The sequence below is a fragment of the Procambarus clarkii genome, chromosome 1 (assembly GCF_040958095.1).
Source record: "Procambarus clarkii isolate CNS0578487 chromosome 1, FALCON_Pclarkii_2.0, whole genome shotgun sequence".
Classification (NCBI taxonomy): domain Eukaryota; kingdom Metazoa; phylum Arthropoda; class Malacostraca; order Decapoda; family Cambaridae; genus Procambarus; species Procambarus clarkii.
The window spans coordinates 56,561,294-56,578,652 of record NC_091150.1 but is presented as its reverse complement, the minus strand read 5'-3'; the positions used below and the strand labels follow the sequence as shown (position 1 = coordinate 56,578,652).

Sequence of the window (17,359 nt, the reverse complement as noted above, 5' to 3'; positions counted from 1 at the left end):
CATGTGGCAACCAAGATAATAGTCCCATTTTTTATGATTTAATAACCGATTGCAGATCAATGAAGAAAAAGATGTAGTTTAGATGCAAGTTACATTTGTTGCCATAAAAATACTAGTCAAAACAGCTTCCTACTCTTGGTATAACCAAGTCTCACTTTAGTCGCCACACATTTCCACTCTTGATATAACCAAGTACCTCAATGATGAACTCATCCTGAGAAATGTGTTGATAAATGTGCTAAATGTAAATTATAAATATAATTTGCGATAAATGTTGTCCATATAGACAACTGTATTGTCATTACCAACGTTTAAACAAAACTTTATATTAACACTATATATCCTTAGATGTCAGGAGAGCGGGAGGTCATGATGGTCATCAAGGGTCATCACCGTGGTCTATCTAGATCATATCAACACTGGGAGGTCATCTGCGTACTTTAATGTCATACTCGTAGTGTTATATGTTGCAGGACCACATGGACAGAATAGATGTTGTTGCAGCAATACACACCTAAACACACCAGTGTTATTATGTATAACTTGTTATACTTAGCGTTAGCTTTTATACATGCGCATTTAAAAACACTTTCGCACCCTTGGCATGCGCGCCGCCAACTTAGAGGTCATGCACCGGGCGTCCGGGCGAGGGTGCAAGGTGATCGCGCTTCCTCACCGGAATCTGAATACTTGTTTCAGTATTCTCACCTTAATTCTCGTGCTACGTCGTTCGTTTTGGTATCATTGTGTTCGCAATTAAATTCCCTAAAAGTGTATATGCATATAATGTCCAAAAGCCCGGCGTGATTCCCCGCAGCAAAGTCTAAAGTTACCCGTGAACGAGCACCAATTTGCACACCTCAGCCTAATGTGTATACTCGTTCAGTTTGATAACATCAATTTTCGTGTTACGTCTTTCATTTGGTATCAAATTGTTCGGAATATAAAGGCGCGTATTTTAAAACTTTTCCGATAATAATAGAACAATAACTGGAATTTTAACAAATATTTTAATTGTGGACGCTCATATCTTGAGGTTATCTTGAGATGATTTCGGGGCTTTAGTGTCCCCGCGGCGCGGTCCTCGACCAGGCCTCCACCCCCAGGAAACAGCCCGTGACAGCTGACTAACACCCAGGTACCTATTTTACTGCTAGGTAACAGGGGCATAGGGTGAAAGAAACTCTGCCCATTGTTTCTCGCCGGCGCCCGGGATTGAACCCGGGACCACAGGATCACAAGTTCAGCGTGCTGTCCGCTCGGCCGACCGGCTCCCCCAAGCATGGTCTCCCTGGAAGACCAGATAAATGAAACCTGGTCCAGACTCAGAGTCACTGAACAGAAACAAGGTACGTCCTCCTCCACCCCCCCACCCCCGACACCCCGGGGTCCCCAGGTCACTCTCAGCTAAGTATATGAACCCCCCCCCCCCACCCTCCAGAAACCCCAGACCCCCTTTAAACTCAATAACCTGACTGCATGAACCACTTGACTTCCTCTCTTATAGCACAGGTAGAAGAACGTCGACAGTATAATCCCGCCAAACACACACCGAAACTACGACGTTGGTACAACGTTCGAACAAGTTTTAACACTTCCTAACCAGTCATAACAACCACTATAGCAAGTTGTAACAACGTTCTAATACGTAATAAACACGTTAAGCCAAGATGTAACAACTTTATTACAAGTTGTAACAAGCGGAAAATAGAGACAGTTTCGGTTTGTGTTTCCAGGGAATCTCCAACCGGAGTTACGTTCAGCCCTGCGACATCTGGAGGCGAATCATCACAAAATTATTTATATCTTTCCAGTGTTCTGACAGAAATGTTCGTGTTACATCTTTCATTTTGGTATCAAATTGTTCGCAATATAAAGGCGTGCATTTTAAAACTACTCCCAGATTGATCGGAAAAAAATTTAAATTTTTAAAAAATATTTTAATAATTAGACGCCAATCGCGTTCACGGTTCAGACACAGGAGAAAAATTTCGGACGCGGGGGCGTCCGAGGAGTGCGAAATCGTAGGTTTTTCTGTATGTCAGCTGTGTAGCCACGAGACACGATGGATGAGTGAAGATAATATGCAACCAACTGGCAGGGGGGGATGGGTGTCTGGACTAAAGGTGAGACCAACACTGGCAGGGGGGGGGGGTGTCTGGACTAAAGGTGAGACCAACACTGGCAGGGGGGGGGGGTGTCTGGACTAGAGGTGAGACCAACACTGGCAGAGGGGGGGGGGTGTCTGGACTAAAGCTGAGACCAACACTGGCATAGGGGGGGGGGGGGGTTTCTGGACTAAAGGTGAGACCAACACTGGCAGAGGGGGGGGGGGGGTGTCTGGACTAAAGGTGAGACCAACACTGGCAGGGGGGCGGGTGTCTGGACTAAAGGTGAGACCAACACTGGCAGGGGGGGGTGTCTGGACTAAAGGTGAGACCAACACTGGCAGGGGGGGGGGGGGTGTCTGGAATAAAGATGAGACCAACACTGGCAGGGGGGGGGTGTCTGGACTAAAGGTGAGACCAACACTGGCAGGGGGGGGAGGTGACTGGACTAAAGGTGAGACCAACACTGGCAGGGGGGGTCTGGACTAAAGGTGAGACCAACACTGGCAGGGGGGGTGTGACTGGATTAAAGGTGAGACCAACACTGGCAGGGGGGGTCTGGACTAAAGGTGAGACCAACACTGGCAGGGGGGGGGTGTCTGGACTAAAGGTGAGACCAACACTGACAGGGGGGGGGAGGTGACTGGACTAAAGGTGAGATCAACACTGGCAGGGGGGGGGTGTCTGGACTAAAGGTGAGACCAACACTGGCAGGGGGGGGGGAGGTGACTGGACTAAAGGTGAGACCAACACTGGCAGGGGGGGGGTGTCTGGACTAAAGGTGAGACCAACACTGGCAGGGGGGGGGAGGTGACTGGACTAAAGGTGAGACCAACACTGGCAGGGGGGGGGGGTGTCTGGACTAAAGGTGAGACCAACACTGACAGGAGGGTGTATCTGGACTAACTATAAGGCCAACACTGACAGGGGGGTGTATCTGGACTAACTATAAGACCAACACTGACAGGGGGGTGTATCTGGACTAACTATAAGACCAACACTGACAGGGGGGTGTATCTGGACTAACTATAAGACCAACACTGACAGGGGGGGTGTATCTGGACTAACTATAAGGCCAACACTGACAGGGGGGTGTATCTGGACTAACTATAAGGCCAACACTGACAGGGGGGTGTATCTGGACTAACTATAAGACCAACACTGACAGGGGGGGGGTGTATCTGGACTAACTATAAGACCAACACTGACAGGAGGGTGTATCTGGACTGACTATAAGATCAACACTGACAGGAGTGTGTATCTGGACTAACTATAAGACCAACACTGACAGAGGGGTGTATCTGGACTAACTATAAGACCAACACTGACAGGAGGGTGTATCTGGACTAACTATAAGACCAACACTGACGGGGGGGGGGTGTATCTGGACAAACTATAAGACCAACACTGACAGGGGGGGGGTATATCTGGACTAACTATAAGACCAACACTGACAGGAGGGTGTATCTTGACTAACTATAAGACCAACACTGACAGGAGGGTGTATCTGGACTAACTATAAGACCAACACTGACAAGAGGGTGTATTAGGAATAATGATGTGAAAAACTTCAACATAAATTATAAAGGGGATGTATTTCGTGTCGTTGAAACCCTGATCATAGTGATATTAAACAGAAAGATCTCATCCTAATTAAGAATGGGGTGCATATGTATACTTAATGGGGTCGTAAGATCCCTGCTTCATGACAATCATCTAAGAATTAAAAGAATGTCCTTAATCTGCTTATTTCAAGATGGAAGAAAATGAATGGAAATTAAATATGGAGTTCGAAAATGTATCAAAACTTCCAAATGTTACCACAGATATTTATTTGTATGTAACGAAATAGTTCTTAGCTTTATTTTGTTTCGCGGTATTCCCAATTCCCTCTCGTCACTTTTTTTTTTTTTTTTTTTTTTAGCTGCACCTGTTTTTCGCCTAAAAGTCTTGGTGTTGGCAACGTAGCGCGAGGTATAAAACGAGCCGGTGTACCGAGCAGGGTTCAGTGGTCGGCGGTGAGAGCGGAAGAGCAGACACACGGAACCTTCTACCTTGTCCACCATCACAGGTCTTGTACATTAACACTACTCCATCAAAATGCTGCGCGTCGTTCTTGTCGTCTGCCTGGCCGTCTGTGTTCTCAGGTGAGACAAAAGTCATGTTCGGTGTTGTACCGACTACACTTCTCCTTTCCTATCTACTGCTGTCCTTCCGTTGATAGGAGAAAGGAGTCGGTTAGAGAACAGAAACAGGCACTAGTAGTCAGTCTCTTACTGTCACTATTAGCATTGCAGAGGAATGTTAATTTATCGTGTTATATTTACATACTGAGTTCTGTTCTTGATAAGTTTTATTTTGTAGGCAAACTTTCTTATGTTAAATACAGTGGGAAAAAGTCTTTCTGCAAGGCGATTAGACTGGCGTCAGCTCTTGTTTGATTACTATTACAGACCTTATAGAAATGGTCCATTAAATGTTTGTGTTTTGTTTTATTTTAAGCTTCAATGGGAGCTGCTCTCTCACTTCTTATTTTAAGTGTTATTTGTCACTCAGTCTTCTGCCTATTGCGATGCTCAAGGTCCAGTAATTATGAATGAGGTCGCTAACTTGCGCTCAACACACATGTCCCCTCCCCCCCCCCCCCCCACCTACTCCCCCATAGCTGCCTCCCGTCCACCACATCTGTTTCCTGTAACGCATATCTGTCTCCAGTCAAATACACTAGTCTGTTGTCCACACCTGCAGCCAGCCATCGCCCCAGGGGGAGAAGAAGGTTGTCCACGACTGTACCAAGTGTAACCCCAACAAGTGTTTGGACGTGTCATCATACTGCCGGCCAGGCGACACACTCGTCAAGAATGAGTGCGGCTGCCTCGTCTGCCCTGAGGTAATCCTCGTCACACAAACATTATAGTAATAACATCAACAGTAATATAATAATATTTATAATAATTTATCACAACAATAATAAGAGATGCAAATTTAACAAATATGACGTAAAGATTAAATTTGGTTGCCATTGGTTCCCTATTGTCGGGGACAGGAACCCAACTATTGACCGTTCCCAGGATGCATACCAAAACAGTTGCTTAACTACCGAATACCTATTTACTACTGGATGAACAGAGCGGCATCAGGTGAAAGAAAACGTGCCCAAAGGTATCTGTCCTGCCGCGGGAATCGAACCCGGAGCCTTGCGGTCGTAAACCGACTGCGCCTATCCTACCTACAAAAGTTAAACATCATGCTCGCTAAGCACACACACATGAGTACGTATACACGTACATACACACACACAATTGCACAGACAGGCACATACAAATACGCACTCTAGACACACACACACACATGCACTCAAAAGATAAATAAAGATTGTTTCACAGACTTACTCTGTCCACAGCTCCATGGAGACTTGACGCATCCCCACCACGACCATTGCATCAACTCCGGCGACAACCACGATGTCTTTGGTCACAACCACACAGAACACGACTCGTTCTGCTGTGGTCTTGGACACGAAGGGTAAACCACCACTTAGGAAGACACCTTGGAGGTCCCTAAAGTAATGATCTTCCAGGAAAGAACCTTATTTGGGAACCTCTAGGGAAGAGTTCGAGGACAGGCCCTAGCAGGTAACGAAGAGTAGACCAACCCTTGGAGAGCTCCCAGAATTATATCCTTATAGAAAAGCTACCCAGGCGAGACTAGCTTAGGTCACTAAGGACAGACCCTATGTGACGAAGGATAAACCCGCAGGTCCCGAAGGATATACGCCTTGTAGAACCTCCAAAGTAATAACCAATCAGGAGAGACCTTCCTATGGGGACCCCATGGAGAAGGCTCACAAGAGGGACCCACAGAAAAAGCTAAACAGAAACTTTTCCCCTAGTGAGGAGTCCTTACCTATTTTCCAGATTTGTCTTGGGTATTTACACAGATATAGTTTGACGACTACTTGTTATTTCCAAATAAATAAAGATTTATAACTTACATAAGAAACTAGATTTAGCAGTTGTCATTAGGATGAACTTGTGTACGTTATGTTCTGAAATAAATGTTTAACAAAAAAGTTACTCGTTTATTATATCTCCAATATTTTACCTATTGTGAATGAGAGTCACATGTTAATTAATGTGTGAAATTAGTTATGAAAACTCCTGTAGAGTATAAATTTAATGGAATCTAAAATGATCAAAGAAAAACAATAAATCCAAAACTAACTTGGAACGAAAATATCCACCAACAAAAATTATTTGACAAAATGATGCCTTCAAAAATACGAGGAACGATTTACCCAATAACTCACAATAATATACACCAAACATGAAAACAATTACTTTACTATATTGCAAAGGGAAATTCTTTTATCTTGTTCAAGATTTCTCTACTAATACTAACAACTCTTTCAAGATTGTCCCACAGCACTCATAAGCATCCCATAGCACTCACAAGCATCCCATAACACTCACAAGTATCCCACAACATTCACAAGCATCCCACAACACTCACAAGCATCCATCAACACTCACAAGCATCTCACAATACTCACAAACATCTCACAATACTCACAAGCATCTCACAATGCTCACAAACAACCCACAATACCCACAAATATCTCACAACACTCATAGGCCTTGAGCTTTAGACACACACATGACATCAACTAGCAAGCAACTAGCAGGCTTCAATAATTTCCAGATAGTCGAGTATAAACACGTGACAGACGAAGCGTGGTAGGCGGATTCTTACTGTATCGACATCAACGCTGGAGTATGGAGTGGCGATTTCAGCGCCATCTATGGGTCTGCACTCCAACTCCCCTAGTATTGGACGCTATGTAGACAACGCCATATGTTGGTAGTGGCGTGGTATCGGTGGAAGGCTCCAATTTCCTGCCCGAGTCAGAAGAGGAGGTCGATGTGGTTGACCTCTGGTGGGTGGCGTATCAAGATCAGCGCCATCTAGGTTGTGGCTACAAGTCACAATGTCAAGTCCCCAGTAGTCGAGTTTTATCCTAGGGTTACCCAGTGTACTGTCCATCTGGCTAATGACGTTTTTATGTCCACAGAAGTGACATATGGAGGCAATTGAGCTGAGAAGGGCAGTTCACCTTGGGCAGTCCACGAACTCTTAGCTTGGTCTTGCGAGAGGACTAAGTAGCCACCGTTGATCCGAGCAGTGTGTGTTAGCTGCTGATATATAGTGTTTTTTGAAGAGCGACGTACCTGGGATTGGCTTTTAAGAGTTGAGGAAGACAGTGATGTGTCAATTGAGAGTTGCTGCTAGGAAGCTGCTTGAGGTTTCTGCTAGGGTGTTAATTACCCCTGTTTGTGTTGTGTGTTAGGTTGGGACCCCTGTCAGCGTGCTGCTGAAGCCCTCTGCCAGTGAGTACCTGGAGAGCGGAGGTGAGGTAGGCACTTCATGATACTGTGTGGGGTGGTCTGGCCCTTGTAAAAGGTTAAAAGGTTAACTCGCCAGTGTTTGCCAGTGGACAATGTATACTTGGAATGTGGGTTCACTGGGCTTGATGAACACTGTCATCTTATTGTGCCCTGAGTGAAAGAGGCAGTGGTACGTACAGATAGTAAATCTATTATATAATTTATATATATATAATATATAATTTATATATATATATATATATATATATATATATATATATATATATATATTTATTTTTTATTTATTTATTTTATTTATTTTTAAGGAAATTGTCTTGCTTACCCCCACCCCCCTTATTTATGCATTGCACTACTACTTGATACAGCCAGTTTCTTGAAAGCTTACTACTGACTTGCGGTAGGATATCCAAAAAAGAGGCTAAAACATATAGATCCCGGTTGCTGGTCCATAGTGGCCGAAACACGGATCTAATAACTTGGCGGGCCTTAATAGACTGGTAGGTTGGTATAAGCACCTGTTATGCCAAGCCTGGTAGGTGAGTACAGGCACTTAACAAACCATAACGAAGCCTGGTACTTCGGTACAGACAATAACAAAGCCTAATAGGTGGCTACAGACCATAGCACAGCCTGTAGGTGATTATAAACACATAACAGGACCAATTACTAATACTGGCAGGTGGGTACAAGTCACTGACAGGCCATAACGGAGCCTGATAGGTGGGTACAATCAACTGGTCGCCATAACAAAGCTTGTGGATGGTTACAATCCCCTAGCAGGCTATAAGGAAGCTGTTAGGTGAATACAAGCACCTGGCAGGACAAAAGAGCCCAGTTAATCCAATTTACCTAATCACTAAATAGTAAAGTAAACTTAACCATCTTAGAGCCACTAAGGTAGATGAGCAAGGCTAGATGTTGAAGTTAATGAATTATGATGTCATGAACTCTATTTTACGAATAATATATCTGTCGAATCCAAGATAAATTCAGATAATAAATATTAATATTTTTGTATTTATTGTAGTTTAGGATTACTTTAAAAATTAAGTTTTGATCTTTATTGTTTATGAATAAAGATTATATTATGGAGGATTAGTTATTTACTTATTCTAATGGGTCCCAAGAGTGCGAGGGGCGAGAGAGAGCGTTTGTTCACATTAATAAAGAAGCACAGGAGCAGTTGAAGATTAGATTCCTGGAGCCAGATTCACGAAGCTGTTACGCAAGTACTTACGAACATGTACATCTTTCCTCAATCTCTGACGCTTTTGGTTACATTTATTAAACAGTTGACAAGCATGAAACTTTACAATCAACTGTTCTTATTATTATAAACAGCTTGGAGTCACAGTGAACCTGATAGATTTCTTCCCGTTTCCTGTCTGTTCTGCGGGCGAGGAGACGGTGTCCGGCGCTGGCTTGTCCGGGAGCTAGTGGCCAGGAGTGGGTTGGCTTCCGGTTTTCCCTCAGGGCGTGGGGGGGGGGGGGGGCTGGCTCCCGGTGTGCCCTGAGGGTGTGGGGGGCGGCTGGCTCCTGGTGTGCCCTGAGGGTGTGGGGGGCGGCTGGCTCCCGGTGTGCCCTGAGGGTGCGGGGGGGCGGTAGCTCCCGGTGTGCCCTGAGGGTGATGGGGGGCGGCTGGCTCCCGGTGTGCCCTGAGGGTGTGGGGGGCGGCTGGCTCCCGGTGTGCCCTAAGGGTGTGGGGGGCGGCTGGCTCCCGGTGTGCCCTGAGGGTGTGGGGGGCGGCTGGCTCCCGGTGTGCCCTGAGGGTGCGGGGGGCGGTAGCTCCCGGTGTGCCCTGAGGGTGTGGGGGCGGCTGGCTCCCGGTGTGCCCTGAGGGTGTGGGGGGCGGCTGGCTCCCGGTGTGCCCTAAGGGTGTGGGGGGCGGCTGGCTCCCGGTGTGCCCTGAGGGTGTGGGGGGCGGCTGGCTCCCGGTGTGCCCTGAGGGTGCGGGGGGCGGTAGCTCCCGGTGTGCCCTGAGGGTGCGGGGGGCGGTGGCTCCCGGTGTGCCCTGAAGGTGCGGGGGGCGGTGGCTCCCGGTGTGCCCTGAGGGTGCGGGGGGCGGTGGCTCCCGGTGTGCCCTGAGGGTGCGGGGGGCGGTGGCTCCCGGTGTGCCCTGAGGGTGCGGGGGGCGGCTGGCTCCCGGTGTGCCCTGAGGGTGCGGGGGGCGGTGGCTCCCGGTGTGCCCTGAGGGCGTGGGGGGGGGGGGGGCTGGCTCCCGGTGTGCCCTGAGGGTGTGGGGGGCGGTGGCTCCCGGTGTGCCCTGAGGGTGCGGGGGGCGGTGGCTCCCGGTGTGCCCTGAGGGTGCGGGGGGCGGTGGCTCCCGGTGTGCCCTGAGGGTGCGGGGGGCGGTGGCTCCCGGTGTGCCCTGAGGGCGTGGGGGGGGCTGGCTCCCGGTGTGCCCTGAGGGTGTGGGGGGCGGCTGGCTCCCGGTGTGCCCTGAGGGTGTGGGGGGCGGCTGGCTCCCGGTGTGCCCTGAGGGTGCGGGGGGCGGTGGCTCCCGGTGTGCCCTGAGGGTGCGGGGGGCGGTGGCTCCCGGTGTGCCCTGAGGGTGCGGGGGGCGGCTGGCTCCCGGTGTGCCCTGAGGGTGCGGGGGGCGGTGGCTCCCGGTGTGCCCTGAGGGCGTGGGGGGGGGGGGGGGGGCTGGCTCCCGGTGTGCCCTGAGGGTGTGGGGGGGCGGCGGCTCCCGGTGTGCCCTGAGGGTGTGGGGGGCGGCTGGCTCCCGGTGTGCCCTGAGGGCGTGGGGGGGGGCTGGCTCCCGGTGTGCCCTGAGGGTGTGGGGGGGCGGCTGGCTCCCGGTGTGCCCTGAGGGCGTGGGGGGCGGCTGGCTCCTACTCTGCCGGAGGTCACTGGAAGACGTTTTTGAGTTTTTACCCATTTGAGTACTTGGGTACGAGTTTATGGGGACACGTTAATGCCGTGACTTTGTTTGGCTTCTCCGTGTTCTCTGTGCGTGGCTGGGGCCGGTGCTTACCTCCCTGAGGGACTCCCGGGGCTTACCAAACAAGTATCAGTGTGTTTATTCGGCACAAGGCGCCTTCGTTTCTGCCGACAGCCGACGTTCATACAACCATAAGGCTTTGCGTTTTACCCTTAATGGGGACACTGGAACACATACGGCGCTACTGCCGTTTCGACTCCTAAATCATCAACAACAGCAGTAGCAGAGAATTATCACCGCCATTTATACAGTAAGTATCTTTAAATTAGGAAAATACAATATTGAAGACGAAGATGAGATGGTGTAGGAAGTCTTCAAAGAGTAGCTAATATTTATCAATGCTGAAAATTATAGGTTTTAGTCAGGATTCATAAAGACGTCTGCAGTTTCCATGACCAGTTGCACAGCTTCTGTCAGCTGCCCCCTCCCCGCTTAGCTCGTTGTCGCCGTGTAGGGGCTTAGTGGGCGGCTGCCGGAGTGTGATGCTCCTTGGGACAGTCCTCTGTCCTTTTCTAGCCTTGTGCTCCTGCTGCCGTCCTCTCCAATTCTGCTGGGCATCTTTTCCTTTTCCTTCTGTTTCGTTTTTCTCCCCCCTCTTCTCCTATCTGCTTGCCGTTTCCTGCCGACCTTTTGCTCGTTCTGGTTCTTCCCTTGGACTTCTTCTATTTTGACGCCCGGGTGCTTGAGGAGGCATACTCATGCACCCGTAGAACTGCAGTACCCGACGTCGAGAGCGAGGGGAACCTTTTATTGTCAATCCCCCTTTCGTCACTGAACCCGATCTCGACGGACTGTCGGTTTCTTAAGGTAGCGTTTGTGGGGCGTATACTCACGACGCACCCCTAGGAGGCCCCGGCAAGATCGGCGATAGCTTCTTGTTGGGTGTCTTGCCTCTAATTGTGGCTCCATGGTGGGTGTGGGGGCACATTCGTGAATGAATTCTTCTTTTCGTAATGATGATAACCCCTGTTTCGGCTGCTTCTGGTTTACCTTCTCAGGCTCGTGGGGTGGGCGACCAAGCCCCCGAGTCGGTCCGTATTGGAAGACCGGGCTCTGTAGCCTCCGCTGCATTGGGCCCCGACCTTGCTCCTCCTTTGGCCTCTCTGACTCCTTCCCCTAGCTCCCCTCCCTCCTCTGTGGTTGGGTCGAGCCCCAAGCCCCCGGTGGTGACTACCTCGTCCCCTGGCGCGGCTCCTTCTCTAGTTGTTACTACTGCGCCTTCTAACCCCTCTCTCTCTGGGGGTTCTCACCGCCGTCCTCGTCACGGCCGCCCTCACTCGATTCCTTCCAGTTCTGCTACCTATCAAGCCTTGTTTGGTCCCGCTTCGTGGGCCAAATATTTTGATCTCCTCCCTCTTGATTCTGCGCCTCCTGACGATTTCTCCCTCCATCGACATCTCGTTGATTCCGTGGATGCCTCCATTACTTTCAACCCCACTCGTCTCGGTACACGTGTCGTTGCTGCTCCTTCTCAGGATGCTGCTTCCCGCTTGGCTGCCTTATCCTGCCTTGGCGAGACCCCTGTTCGGGTCTCGAAGAACGCTCAGTTGAATGCCAGTGTTGGCACTATTTTGCTCCCGCCCCATGTTGCGACCGGTGTTCGGGACCTGCGCGACTGCCACGACGATATTCGACATATCCTTGCTGCCCAGGGCCATTCTATTCTCCAGGTGGACACGTTTACTCGTCCCCCTCGTGGTAGTCGCCGTCAACCCCTAAGGGTTGTGAAGATTACCTTTGATGGTAGGACCCTTCCACCCTCTGTCATTCTTGCTGGTGCCAGGTGCTCTGTCCAGGAGTACATTCCTTCTCCTCGGCTCTGCAACAAGTGCTGGAGGTTTGGGCATGGTGCCCTCCGCTGCTCCGGGACTGTCTCTCTCTGTCCTTTGTGTGATGGCGAAGGTCACTCTAAGTCGGAGTGCACTTCTCCCCAGGCTCGTTGCCTCAACTGCGGTGAGGCCCATCCTGCCTTCTCCCGTGCGTGTGTCCACTACAAGCTTGAGGCTGCCGTCCTCAACTTGAAGCACCGGGAGCGTTTATCTTTTCCTGAGGCGAGACGCCAGGTTCGCCGGCTCCCGTCTTATGCTAATATCTCTTATGCTCGCGTGTTGCGCTCTTCCTCTCCTCGTCCATCCCGCCTTCCTCAGACTCGCAACCGTTTCCGGGCCTTGGACCCTGATGCGCCCACTGCCCCCTCCTCTGTTCCTTTGGGTTCTCTCTCGAAGGATCCTCCTCCTGGTCCTCTGTCTGGGGTTCCCCTTCCTTCTACCCGGTCTGTTGTGTCTCCTGTGTCTTCTTCCTCGTCTCCCTCCGTTCCTCCTTCCCATCCTTCCCCTCCATCTCTTGACTCTCCCCACCGCCTGTCGGTGCGGGCTGATGTCCATCACTCTCCAAACGGCCGTCATGTGTGCTCTCGTTCAGCTTCTCCTGTTGAGACGCTAGAATCCGTTGCCCAGTACGTGGTTGCTGGAACACCTGTCTCTTTACGTCATAATCGTAAACCTGGCTCCTCTCCTTCCTCCTCCCCGGCGGGTTAGAAGGTTTCGCTTTCTTCCTCGGCCCCTACTTCTGCCTCTCTCGCTCCTTCCCCTCCCATTTCGGTGGTTGCGCCCCCTGTTCCTGCTATGGAGGTTTCTTTAGGCCCCGCTTCCCTCTCAGTTGCTGCCCTTGCTGAGGTACACTCCCCTCTTTCTACCCCTCGTCTTCCTAATGCTGTCCTTGCCTGCTCCTCTCCGTTGTCTCCTCCTCTTCCTCCTCCTCCTCCTCCTTCTCCGGACCCCGCCCGCCCACCTCTGATCTGTTCTCCCGTTTCCTTCCCTCCGTGTTTGCTCAGTTTACCCATGCCCCCTAACCCTGACTTTGCTGACCCTGATCCCGACCCTGATATTCTTTAACGTGCTCTGTTGCTCTTTCGCCTTTGTTTCTTCCTTGTTCTCTGTTTTTGTCCTTTCTCTTCTCGTCGTTGTCCATTCTTCAATGGAACGTTCGAGGTTATTACGCCAATTTCCTCGAACTCCAGCTTCTGATTTTGCGGTTTTCACCCCTTTGTGTCTGTCTCCAGGAGCCGATGCTTGGTGCTCGTCCTGGTCGTTTTCGTGGCTATTCCTTTCTCTCCCCCCCTTCCCCCCCCCCCTTTTGATGGGGCTTCTAATTCTTCTGCTCTCTTGATTCGTGCTGATGTTCCCTTTGTTCCTTTACTTTTTCCTTCGCCTCTCCATTGTTCTGCTACTCGTATCTTTGTGGGGAAATGGTACACAGTTTGTTCCATTTATCTCCCCCCGAGTGTCCCGCTTTCTCTTCCTGATTTGAGACACCTCCTAGACTCCTTGCCGGAGTCTGTGCTCCTGCTGGGTGACTTCAATTGTCGTCTTTCTCTTTGGGGTGACGTTCTGACGAATACCCGGGGTCGCCTCCTTGAGCCGTTTCTCCTCTCTTCTTCCCTGTCTCTTCTGAATTCTGGTGAGCCCACTCATTTGGACTCTCGGACTCGCACCCTTTCTTGTCTTGATCTTTCTCTCTGCTCTTCTTCTCTTTACTTAGATTTCACGTGGCAGGTTCTTGATGACCTCCATGGAAGTGATCATTTCCCCATCCTTGTTTCCTTTTTCTCTTTTCGCCCTTCCCTCTCTTTCCCTAGGTGGCAGTTTGCTAAGGCAGACTGGACCCTATTTACCCTCAGTGCTGCTCTCTCTGACCTCTCCCTTCTGCCTCTCTCTCGCGCTCTCCTCCTTTTTCATGACACTGTCTTCAACGCTGCCCTCCGCTCTATTCCTCGCTCTTCCTCTCGGGGTCCACGGAAGTGCGTTCCCTGGTGGAATGCGGACTGTGCTCGGGCTGTCCGCTGTAAGCGTGCAGCCTGGAAGAGGCACCGCCGTAGGCAGACGACCGATTCTTTTCTTCTCTTTCGGAAAGCGAGTGCGGTGGCCCGTAGGGCCATCCGTACGGCTAAACATGAATGTTGGGCATCTTATGTCTCAACAATTACGTCCGAAACCTTTCTGGCCCAGATCTGGAAGCGTATCCGCAAGATAGCGGGTAAGTTCGTTCCCGATGTTTCACCGGTCCTTCACCTCCATGATACTCTTGTGGCGGACCCGTTGAAGGTCGCTTCCGAACTGGGTTCCCACTTTTCTTCTGTTAGCTCTGGTCTTCATCTTCCCCAATCTTTCCTTCTTCGTAAACCTGTCCTTGAGTCTCGTCCTTTAGATTTCTGCACTCATCTTCAGCTTCCCTATAATGATCCCTTCTCTCTCTCTGAACTTCGCTCTGCCCTGGCCCTCTGCGGTTCTACGGCGGCGGGGTCCGATGGTATTCATTATGAGATGCTTCGCCATCTCCCTCCGAGCACGTCTCAGTATTTACTGAGTCTGTATAATCGGATCTGGGAGTCGTCGTCGGTCCCTGAGGACTGGCTCGATGCCGTTGTCCTCCCTGTTCACAAACCGGGGTCTCTGGGTACTTCCCCTAAGGACTTTCGCCCTATTGCTCTCACAAGTTGTGTCTGCAAACTCTTTGAACGTATGGTTAACGTTCGTCTGATGTGGATCCTGGAACACCATCACCTCTCCTCTTCTCAATTTGGTTTCCGCAAGTGCCGCAGCACAACAGATGTCCTGGTGAACTTGGAGGTCTATATTCGTACTGCTTTTGCTGTGAAGACCTCAGTTGTTGCCGTCCTTTTTGACCTGGAATAGGCTTACGACACCACTTGGCGACACCACTTGGCGTTATCATATCCTATCTCAACTTCATAATTTTGGCCTTCGTGGTCATCTCCCTCTCTTTCTCCGCAGCTTCCTCTCTCGTCGTTCCTTTCGGGTGCGCCTTGGTACCGCTCTCTCTCCCTCTTTTCAGCAATACGAAGGTGTGCCCCAGGGTAGTGTTCTGAGCACTAATCTTTTTCTGGTTGCCCTCAATGGTCTTCTTTCCTCTCTTCCTTCTGGTGTCTTCTCCGCTCTCTATGTCGATGATCTTGCCCTTTGTTGTCAGGGTGATGATTCGCCTCTCCTTCAACGCCGGCTTCAACTTGCAATTGATGCCGTGTCGTCTTGGGCCACAGATCATGGCTTCAAGTTCTCTACTTCTAAGACTTGTGCCATGACTTTTACGCGGAAACGGGTTGTTCTTCGTCCCTCTTTGTCACTTTATGGTCATCCCCTTGAATACAAAGATTCTGCGAAGCTTTTGGGGTTGTTCCTTGACACTCGTTTGTCTTGGTCTCCCCATATCTCTTACCTCCGTGTTGAGTGCTCTAAGGCCCTTACCCTCCTTCGGGTCTTGTCCCATACTTCTTGGGGGGCAGATAGGCGCACTCTCCTTGCTTTACATTCCTCTCTCGTCCTGTCTAAGCTCGATTATGGTTGCCCTGCTTACTAGTCTGCTTCTCCTTCTACTCTTCGCCGTCTTGATGCTTTGCACCATACTGGGTTGCGCCTCAGTTCTGGTGCCTTTCATTCGACTCCCATCCTTAGCTTGTATGTTGACACTGGCTTCCTGTCTCTCCAGGACCGCCGTGATCGCTACTGTCTTCGCTATCTTGCGCGGTCCTTGCAACATCCTTCCTCTCGCCTCTGTCGTGCTTTAACTTTTACCACTCCTGCGGTTCCTGTTCCTCTTCACCACCTCCCTCTTTCTGTCCGGTTATCTCGCCTACAGGATTCTCTTTCCGTTCGTATTTCTGATGTTTCTCCTCGTGTTGTTCCTTCTTTGCCCCCGTGGAGGGTCCCTCTTCCGCGGTTTTGTACATCCTTGACCCGTATCACTAAAGCTTTTACCCCTCCTACGGTTCTAAAACGCCTTTTCCTCGAGCACTTTTCTTCTCACTCCCGCTCCGTTTCTGTCTTCACCGATGGGTCTATGTCAGCGGACGGTGTTGGCTACTCTGTTGTTTTTCCTGATCGCACTTATATGTGTCGCTTACCTCCGGAGACTAGCATCTTTACAGCGGAACTTTATGCTATTCTCTATGCACTTCGTCTCCTGCTTTCTCGTTGTCAGTCTTCCTTTGTAGTTGTTGTTGACTCTCGTAGTGCCCTCATGGCTCTTGGGTCCTTTAATCCGGTTCATCCAGTAGTTGTCGAGATCCAGCATTGGCTGTTTCTTGTTCACAGTAAATTTAAGTCGGTTGAGTTTTGATGGGTTCCCAGCCATATTGGTGTGTCTTTAAATGAGCGTGCGGATGCTGCCGCCAAGGAAGCTGTCCGCTCTTGTCCCATCTCTCGTAAAGGCATTCCGTATTCCGACTTTTACCCGGTTATCCATTCCTCAGTCCTTACCCGTTGGCAGGCTTCTTGGTTGTCTGTTACTGGTAACAAGCTACGTACTCTTAAATGTTGTGTTTCCTCGTGGCCGTCCTCCATCCACCGTAACTGGCGGTGGGAAACAGCTCTGGCGAGGTTGTGTATTGGCAATACTCGCTTAACCCATGGTCACTTGATGGAGCGCCGCCCTGCTCCTTATTGTCCTAGTTGCATTGTCCCTCTTACGGTCGTGCATGTCCTTCTTGAATGTCCTGACTTCCAGGACGAGCGTGTGTCTTGCTTTCCGACCGCCCCTCGCGGTCGCCTGTCCCTCGATAGAATTCTTGGTGACTCGGATACTTTTGATATCGTTCGCCTTATGCGTTTTTGTTCTCGTATTGGCATCCTTGGTGATATTTAGCGCCCTCTGATTATTCTGCGCATTTGATGGTGCTACATAGCCTTCCCGGTTTGGTGCCTTCTTTTGATAATTACTTACTTCTGTCAGCTGTCTTGTATTGTGTGTTGTTGAGTGTTTTCAAGACATTATAGTATGGAAGAAAGGAGATTTGGGACACACGTGAGGAACACAAATGCGAACCTGAATGGTCCTCAGAACTATATGCAACTGAAAACTCACACCCCAGAAGTGATTCGAACCCATAC

At 50.2% G+C, this 17,359-nt stretch overlaps 1 protein-coding gene across 1 annotated transcript; it reads left to right on the top strand.

Annotated features, from left to right (window-relative positions):
* The first annotated feature begins 4,095 nt into the window (after nt 1-4,095).
* LOC123750071 (uncharacterized) lies at nt 4,096-6,184 on the top strand. The gene is made up of 3 exons (XM_045732225.2): nt 4,096-4,255; nt 4,857-4,998; nt 5,512-6,184. Exons 1-3 carry the CDS (start codon nt 4,209-4,211, stop codon nt 5,635-5,637), a joined length of 315 nt encoding a protein of 104 aa, XP_045588181.1. The 5' UTR covers nt 4,096-4,208; the 3' UTR covers nt 5,638-6,184.
* Nucleotides 6,185-17,359: the final 11,175 nt, after the last annotated feature.

Bases quoted from the DNA above. Each gene is read 5' to 3' on its own strand.
- LOC123750071 (XM_045732225.2), top strand. From the start codon at position 4,209: ATGCTGCGCGTCGTTCTTGTCGTCTGCCTGGCCGTCTGTGTTCTCAG. The intron at 4,256-4,856 runs GTGAGACAAAAG...CCACACCTGCAG, and splicing joins CTGGCCGTCTGTGTTCTCAG to CCAGCCATCGCCCCAGGGGG. The intron at 4,999-5,511 runs GTAATCCTCGTC...CTCTGTCCACAG, and splicing joins GCTGCCTCGTCTGCCCTGAG to CTCCATGGAGACTTGACGCA.